This window comes from Triticum aestivum, chromosome 1A (assembly GCF_018294505.1).
Source record: "Triticum aestivum cultivar Chinese Spring chromosome 1A, IWGSC CS RefSeq v2.1, whole genome shotgun sequence".
In the NCBI taxonomy this organism is placed as follows: Eukaryota; Viridiplantae; Streptophyta; class Magnoliopsida; order Poales; family Poaceae; genus Triticum; species Triticum aestivum.
Window position 1 is genome coordinate 334,696,955 of NC_057794.1, and position 9,055 is coordinate 334,706,009.

General features: G+C 53.1%; 1 protein-coding gene across 1 annotated transcript; it reads right to left on the reverse strand.

Moving 5' to 3' along the window:
* Window positions 1–742: 742 nt before the first annotated feature.
* Window positions 743–5,777, reverse strand: LOC123049032 (homeobox protein BEL1 homolog). The gene is made up of 5 exons (XM_044472037.1): window positions 5,413–5,777; window positions 4,523–5,270; window positions 3,302–3,687; window positions 2,147–2,207; window positions 743–1,679 (listed from the first exon to the last, which is right to left on the reverse strand). The coding sequence occupies exons 2-5, from the start codon at window positions 5,210–5,212 to the stop codon at window positions 1,056–1,058; spliced, it is 1,761 nt and encodes a 586-aa protein (XP_044327972.1). The 5' UTR covers window positions 5,213–5,270; window positions 5,413–5,777; the 3' UTR covers window positions 743–1,055.
* Between the last annotated feature and the right edge of the window lie 3,278 nt (window positions 5,778–9,055).

Below are 9,055 nucleotides of genomic sequence, written 5' to 3' on the forward strand. Positions count from 1 at the left end.
ATGCGCACGCCGACGGTGATAGGATGCCGCCACCTCCGCCGTGCCAGGATATGCTCGCTTGGAAGGCCCGCCAGCCGCTGGATGGAGGGGGAGGACGCCCCTTCGGCTGGACGCGATAAGCAAATAAGTTGTGGATTGTTATTTGAAGGCCCAAGCGTAGATGTAAGCTGGGCAGGCCATGGCCCATTCGGCCTTGTTGTAACTCCGCCGGAGCACCTCTGACGACGACGGCAAGACGCACTATGAAATCCATCTTTGATTTTGACATGTTTGGTTTTTCATGAATAATGTTGACATCTTTGGTTTGTTTTTTCACGAGGAGACAATATCAAATCTGTTGGCATAGTTCTCTTCCCCTTATGAAAGGGAATCCCTCTTGCCTCATGTGTGAAGAGCCCGCTCGCCGTTGCAAGTAGCACTTGCTTTCATCTCCCGATGGAAACCCAACGCCAAGACCAAGATACGAAAATGACATCGCAACAAACGAAATATTCGAACGCTTACGTTAGGAACAACGGTAGGCAGACGTAGCTAACTAGCGGTGCATTGCCATTGGTACGTACGTAGTCTGATACGTACCATGTACCCCATCCTGCTGAGTTCCGGACCTGTCGCCAGTAAGAGCACCTCTGGCCGTTGGGCCGCTCGATCGCACGGCGGAGGCCGCCCGGCGATCGACGTCCGCGCCTCCGCGATAACAGCGACGCGCGCGCGGCCGCCGTGGAGTGGAACACAGCATACATAGACGGCGACATCCCGCCAAGAATTAAATAGAGGTATCTACGCGCTACAAAAATCCAAAGCCGCCTGCGTACACCGGCTAAGCAAGACGTACGTACGCGAGCTACCAACCATGCATGCCAGCCCCAGCCCGGTCGCCGTTTACACATCCCCCAAATCCTCAGTTCGATCCCCCATCACCCTATCAGACGTCGTCGCGTCCGTCCCCGATCGACCTCCGGCGCATGACATGATGATCCCTGGACGTACACACGTACGTGATCATTGTGGTACTGTCGCGTGATGCCGTCCAGACTGACCGACGTACGGATCAATCACCCGGCGAGGTCGCGGAGGAGGTGGAACCCGCCCAGCCCCCGGTGGTACTGCGACGCGACGTCGGCGCCTGATCCCATGCCCGCCCCGAACTGTCCGTTAGCAGACGGGTGCACGCCCTCACCAGCCATGAACAGGAACTCGGCGGCGCCGCCATGCGCCGCGGACGACGACGACGGGGATGCGGCGGCGAACGCGGCAACGTTCACGCCACCGTGGTGCTGCTGCTGCTGCTGCTGGTGCTGAAGCCCCAGCGTCAGCGACACGCCGTTGCCGAACCCGGCCGTGGCCGCCTCGTAGGCGTCGAAGTCGAGCTGGTCCATCATGCCGAAGTTGAGGCCCTGCGGGTCGGTGCTCTGGCCGATGCTCACGACGGAGGCCAGCGAGCCGGCGTCGTGCAGCTGGTGCAGCTGCGCCCGGGTCGGCTTCTGCTCGCCGCGCCCCTCGGAGGCGTAGCTCCCGTCCGCTGGGTTATGGTTCGCCAGGTCGCCGGCCTGCTGCGCCGACTGGCCACCACCGTCGCCGCCGCTGCCCTCCTCCTTGTCCTTCATCTCCTCCGCGTACATCTCCTCCACCATCGGCTTCCACAGCCGCACCCTCGCGTTGATGAACCAGTTCGAGACCTGCATCCATCCATGCGTCGCACAAATCAATCTTCTCCCACACCACACACACAATTAGATTCTTGGGCTGAACGTTCACGAGCACGTGAAGACATGAAACGAACGTGCGTACGACTCCGACGTGTCACCCGACCGACGGACGACGAGTACGTTGACGTGTCATGTCGAGTGCAAGTTGCACAGCTCGCAACGATGGATGCGTGTACGTGGAAACAATCAATTTAAACTAGTGGCACGAAACCGGCCAGCATTATGTGTATATATATGCGTGGCCAATCGACAGAAACAACGCAATGATTACGATGTGATGATCGATCAGTATCCAGCAGTGTGTGTAGGTAATAATTGGATAGGAACTCGCTAACATTTTTCTTTCTGCAAGTGCTTTTTTTTTTTGCAGCTGATCTATCGACCGATCATGTGATGATGAACTGATTCTGTGGAGGAGTGAGTGGGGGAGGACGTACCTGGCTCCGCGATAGGCCCGTCTGCCGCGCCAGGATGTGCTTATCCACGTCGCTCGGGTACCTGGATCAGAACATGCCAATTTAAGGTAACCTGCGTGCTTCCAAGTCTACATCCAGTGAGAGGTTACAAGTCTACAACGAGCAAACCTAACTCTTGTATGTACGTAGACTTAGTTTTAAATAACTTTAGATGGAGATGTAGGGATTGTTTAGTACAAGGGCATATCTAAGGGATACTGTTGTGTATTTCTTTTATGAGGGTAGTGTTGTGTGCTTTTGTTCATATGTGTAAATGCATATATGGAATATCCCTACAGGACAAGAGTGGTATTTGATGTGGACATTCTAATAACACTGCTAGAGGAAAAATAGCATCTGTCCGCATATGAATATACCTAAATGTAGTTGGAAGTTATGTGTTTAGGTGAGTAATTAGGACAGCAATTTTTTTTTAAAATTCTAGGAGAGTGAACATAAGCAAAATGACACATCTATAGATGGGGACATACGAAGGAACCTAAGTTGCATCAGATAAAAAACTTATGCACAGCTTCACAAAATTAAGGGAAAGAATTCTACAAGTTAAATCAAGCCAAAACAGCTAGTATTTGTTAATCACATATATATGTAATGCAAGACAAATATGGCACGGGGAGAGCAATAATGCCACAGAATAAAACACAAGGCCAGACGATTTTCGAATGAGGATCACACTCTTGAGCATCAGTTGACGTTCAAACATGTATATTTAGTTCGTTAGCATCTTCCGCAAGCAGATGTCGCACCTACTTACGTTATGTCTATGGTACTTGTCCTGAATCAATTCTAGTTCATTTTCAAAAAGAAAACAAGAGTCTAGGTTCATTTCGTGCAAACTAATCAATACGAGTGCTTCTTTGGATGTGCTAGCTGTTAATTAATCCTGTGTAATTTCTTTCCAAGCGATCAACGAAATTCACCTGTTCAATTCGAATTAAAATATTTCTGACAATGCACGTTAATCTTCTTATATATAGTACTCGTAGTACGGTGCTGTAGAAAGAGAATTAATCTTCTAACATGCCACGAAATGCATGGGACGGAAAGACAGTTAATCTTCTTCTTAGCATGCTACGCAATATTAAGAGGGTTTAAGTAATGAGGATCATCTCTTACGGGTGCAGGAAGTGCTCGAAGAGCCAGGCCCGGAGGACGGAGACGGCGCGCTCCGGCAGGCCGCGCTGCGGCCGCCACGGGTGGCTCTCGAGCATGCCGGACTGGTACGCCTTGTGCTGCCTGAGGCACTGGTCCAGCGCCCGCAGCCTGGGCGTCTCCCCCTTGGTCATCCCCGGCACGGCGGCGCCCGCGTCCTTCTCCCCCAGCGCCCCGCGCACCGCCCGGACCTGCGCGGCCACCCCGTCCCTCACGCTCCGGAAGTGCCTGGAGATGGTCCGCGACGCCATCCTCGTGTACACCGCCGCGGCCCGCTGCCCCGCCACCGCCTCGAAGGACGCCGCCACCGCCCGCATCTGATCGCGGTACCTCCTGTACCTCCTGTCCACCTGCATGCCATCGAGTCAAACACAGGGAGTACTTCATTAAGCTCACAAGTCACCGTGAAGAAACAGCTGCGACAGAAATTCTGATCGCTGCTGTAGCTAGCTTCTCTCGTGCAACAGTGTTTGAATCTTGATCTTGACTAGCTCTAGCTGTGCGTGCCTAGCTAGTACGTACGAGGCTACAGACACCTAAGCTAGCTAGGACTCTGACGGCACCAGGCCGCACAGCACCTACCCATGAATTGGACTGTAGATCGAAGTATATACACAAGAAAGGCAACGAAAGCAGTAAATGTGTGAGTGGATAGATGGCCATGAGCCCATGATCCATGAAACGGCCGAAGAAGGTAGGGGGAGAGTAGAGTAGTGGCCTGCACAAGTGCAGAGATTTTTCTTGCGTCGCCATGGTGCAATGACCTGTGAGACTGCGAGTCCATGCATGCAGAGCAGAAGGGTAGAGTCATGGAGAGAGAAAGAGCTAGAGGAGGGAGTGGGCGTAGGGGTCGCATGCCCAGTGCAGACACCTAGTAGCTAGTAGCTAGACCTGCAGCGAGCGAGGCGAGGGGAAGGAATAGAGGTTTCCAAAAGCGGACGGTGAGGCCCAGGCGGGAATCACCCCCACTGTGCTACTCCCAGGAACCCTCCTTGGGCAAGCCATAATGGAACTGCGAGTGCCACTCCACTCGCCTGCAGCCTTTTAGATTTCCAAGAAGCTGGTGCAGTCCCTGACGAACGCAAGGCTTGACCCGTGATCGACGATCGGCCGTGGAATCCGGCGTGAGCGGTGTAGTACGTGGCGGTTAATCAGCGTGTTAATTAGCTATGGAGCTATGCAAACCTCTTCGATCATGGTGTAGAGCTTGGCCTTGAGCCTCTGCAGCTCGGCGGCGTCCATGCTCTGGATCTGCGTCGACGACGGCGGCCAGGAGGCGGAGGACGACGAGCCGTGCTCTTCTTGCGCCGGCTTCTTGGGCGCCTTGTTGTCGGTGTCGGCGGGGATGCTGCAGAACCCCTGCAGGAGCTGCTGCGTCGGCAGCAGGAACCGGGACCCGCGCAGCTGCCAGCCGCTGCCGGCGCCTTGCACCTGCCATGCCCCCGGCGCCGTCTGCTGGTGCTGCTGCAGCCGGGGCTCGCCGCCGCCGAGCTGGTGGTGCAGCATGAACGACGACGACCCGGCGTCCGGCGGCCCGTGGAGCGACAGCGACAACGGGGCCTGGCCCATCTGCAGCTGCTGGTGCTGGTGGTGGTGCTGCTCGCCGCGGAAGAAGCTGATGGTAGACGAGCCGTCGACGTCGAAGTCGAGCGCGGCCTTGCTCTGCGCGGACGTCGCCTCGCCGGGCGGCGCCATGCCGAAGCCCCTGGCCCCGAACATGTTCACCCCGGAGTGGTGATGATGGTGCAATCCGCCGCCATACATCTGATGCTCCGCGCGGGTGTCCACCTCCGGCACGAGCGTGACGCCGCCCCCGTTGCTCCCCGTCTCCGCGAAGTAGTCGGCGTACCCTACTAGGCTGGGATCGTGCGCCATCGATCTTTATACTGGACCTCCGCTCCCGCGCGCGCGGCCAGGCGCTCCGTTAATCAATCTATGGACGGACGGGGCGACGGCACGGGAAAGAAAGAAAGCTAGCTCAGAAAACGAAAAGCGGAGCAGTAAAGCAAGACAAGGGCAGGCGAGCACCGAGAGGGAGGGAGGGGAAGGAAATAAAGAAAGGGATGGAGACGCACCTTTGCGCAAAGAGGAGCTGAGGGCCATATCTTTCTGGGGAGGTGATGAGGAGACGAGCGATGGGAATGAGATTGGTGGATGGATTGGGATGGGATGTTTGCAGCAGCCAGCAGGAGATCGACGACGAGGAGGAGGAGGAGCTTACACTGCACTTGATCGTACCGCCCGCCCATACCATACCAGTACCTACCTACCACTACCCGCGTCAGGAGCATAGCCACGCTAGATTGCTATAGCTCCACTACAAGTACACACAGCCACACGGAGCTGGCACGCAACGAGCAGGGTCGAGTCGAACGTACGGTCATTTCTTTGGGCAAGGAGAGGGCCAAAAGTGTGACGGAGGCGCTGGGCGTTCGTTTGGTTGGGCAGGGCATGCACACGGCGCCCGGAAATGAAAAACGCGGTGGTTGCGGCGTCGAGCTCCCGGTCGCTCGCTGCTGCAACTTGGGCTGATCTAGCTAGCTGCAAGCCTCCGGGAGAGAAGGGGGCGCTGCGTGCACGCTGGCCGCTGGCGCCGACGACGTCTGGTCCGGGGGCAGCAGTGGTCCACGTACGGCCAGTCGTCGACGGACCAACTAATCGCCACTGGGAAAAACTGGCCTATTGGGCAGGACGGAGCCGCGCGCGGGGACCACCGCGGACGTCGCCGTCGCGCATCTCCCGGGTTGCTTGCTTGCTTGCTCGCTAGTCTGGTGGATTTTGTGTGTGTGAGAGGGAGATCTCCTGGGCTATGTATTTTACTGCTCTCCCTCCGTTGTTTTCTCGTGTGCCGACGTACGTAGGCGGGCGCGAGAGCAAGAGCGAAGAGCGCGTAAAAACATGAGTTGGACTAGAGGGAGGGTATGTCGTCTTTGCTACGGAGTGGTCGATAAACCCAAAGGTTCATCCATACGATTGGTTCAAAAATCCTTTGTTTACCCCTGAAAAAAGAAAAAGACACGCCCGTCATCTATGTATCGCTGACGGGAAGTGGTTTACCGTGTTCCGGCGCTATGAGTGTTGCATTTTCTTGAAATATAGGCTGGGCCTTGGGCCCATCAAACAATTTCAGAAAATTTCTAAGGACCCAGCGTGGTCCTTAAGATTGTGGTCGGAACGGAGTCAGCCGCATGCATTAATGACAATCCTGGTGTTGATCCCAAAGGTAAAAAATCCTACACTCCTATCACAGTTCCGCCCAATCAGTTTGTGTAATGTTTTATACAAGATAGCATCGAAGGTCATCGCCAATAGGCTGAAACAAATATTACCAGATATCATCTCCGATGAGCAATCTGCTTTTGTCCCTGGCAGAATGATAACTGACAATATCATAACTGCTTATGAGTGTCTGCATTTCATGAAGCGAAATGGGGCAAAGAAGCATCAAACATGTGCACTAAAGCTCGACATGATGAAGACATATGATAGGGTTGAGTGGGCGTACCTCCGGGCCATCATGCTTAAGCTGGGCTTCACCGAGAACTGGGTAGATATTATTATGAGCATGGTAACATTTGTTAAATTTTCAATCATGTTCAATGGGAGGAAACTAGAGGAATTTCAGCCTTCGAGATAAATCTGCCAAGGGGACCCGATATCACCATACTTGTTCTTATTAGCAGCAGAGGGCCTATCGTGCCTTTTAAAATCGAAAAGTGAGTCATCCAACTTGAGTGTGATACAGGTGGCGCCTACGGCACCTCCGGTAAACCATCTCTTATTCGCTGATGACAGCCTGTTGTTTTTCAAGGCAAATAGTATGGGAGCTACCGAGGTGAACCAGGTGTTGGAAGCCTATTGTCAAGCATCAGGTCAGCGAATAAACTATGCAAAATCCTCAATTTTTTTCAGCAAGGGTGTTCCTGACAGCATGCGGAACCAGATTAAGGGACTCCTCAATGTTCCTAATGATACCCTAAATGAGAAGTACCTTGGGATGCCCTCTGATATTGAAAGTTCGAAGAACGAGGCTTTTAAATACCTCAAGGACAGACTTTGGAGTAAAATTCAAGGATGGATTGAAAAATCCTTGTCCACAGCAGGAAAGGAAGTCTTGGTCAAATCGGTCGCACAAGCAGTGCCGGTATACTCCATGTCCTGCTTCAAGCTTCCAAGAGGCCTTTGCGAGCACCTCAACAAATTAATAAGGAAATTCTGGTGGGGCAGTAAGAATGGGCAGCGCAAACCCCATTGGGTCTCATGGCAAGAGATGACGAAACCAAAAACAATGGGAGGTTTGGGGTTCAAAGATTTTGAACTTTTCAATTTGGCAATGTTAGCAAGACAGGCCTGGCGCCTACTACAACACCCGGAGTCGCTATGTGCACGTTTACTGAAGAGCATCTATTATCCACAATCAACCATCCTCGATGCAACTCTAGGGAGCCACCCTAGTCAGATATGGAGGGCTATAGTTGAGGGGCGCGACACACTCAAACTTGGCCTGATCAAACGTATTGGTAATGGGGAAAGCACGAATATATGGGAGGATAATTGGTTGCCCAGAGAAGAAATGATGAGACCATATGGCTGCATCACCGCAAATCCCCCTTTGATGGTCTCGGAACTGTTGGACACCACTTCGTCCTCATGGGATGTTAATAAGCTAAATGTCACGTTCTTGAGTTTTGATGCAAAGGTGATTTCAAGTATCCCTTTATGTACTATGAATGTCCTAGATTTCTGGAGCTGGGCTCATGAGAGACGGGGCCAATTTTCAGTTAAGTCTGCATATAATATGCTAGTAACAATCAAGCAAAGGAGAGAAGCATGGTATATGGATCAGCCGGGCCCTCAACCTCTCGCGTGGAAGAGGGTTCATGGAAAACATTGTGGAAAGTTGAGGTTCCTTCAAAAGTCCGTATGTTTCTGTGGAGACTGGCCAAGCAATCTCTACCAACTAAGGATGTGAGTGCGCACCGCAACATGTCAACTTCGAGCACATGCGGCTTCTGCGGGGCTCTAGATTCGTGGTGACACTCCCTCCTGGAGTGTACTGTATCCAGATGCACGTGGGCTCTGGTGGACGAGGAACTTGCCTGTTCTTTGGTTGCGACTACTGAGATGAGAGCTAAGAGTTGGTTATTCAATCTACTCGACACTCTCTCTCACGAAAAATTTGTCCTCCTGACGGTAACACTCTGGGCGATCTGGTCGTCCAGAAGAAAGGCGATACATGAGGTGATCTTCCAAACTCCCCATGCTACACATGCATTCATAAACCGCTTCATCGCCGATCTAGACCAAGTACGGGTGACCAAACCAACATCAAATTCTGCACCAAGGGTACACCAAGTAGCTCCAAGACCAAGCGCCCCACCGGCCAATTATGCAAAGATCCATGTCGGTGCAACGGTTCGCACCAACAGAGGCGGATCGGCAGCAGCTATATGTCGGAACACCCAAGGAGCCTACCTAGGCAGCTCAGCTCTAGTAATTGCTGGCGTTTGGGACCCAGCAACACTAGAAGCCATAGCATGCAGGGAAGCAATTGCCTTGGCCCAAGATCTCGGTCTACAGCGATTCATTGTCCCCTCTAATTGCAGGCAACTCATCGAGGATATTTCCAAAGGGAGCCAGGGTCCATATGGAGCTATTGTTGCGGAGATCAAGACTAGAGCCATTCCTTTTTCTTGTAATTTCATTTTTGAAAGTCGA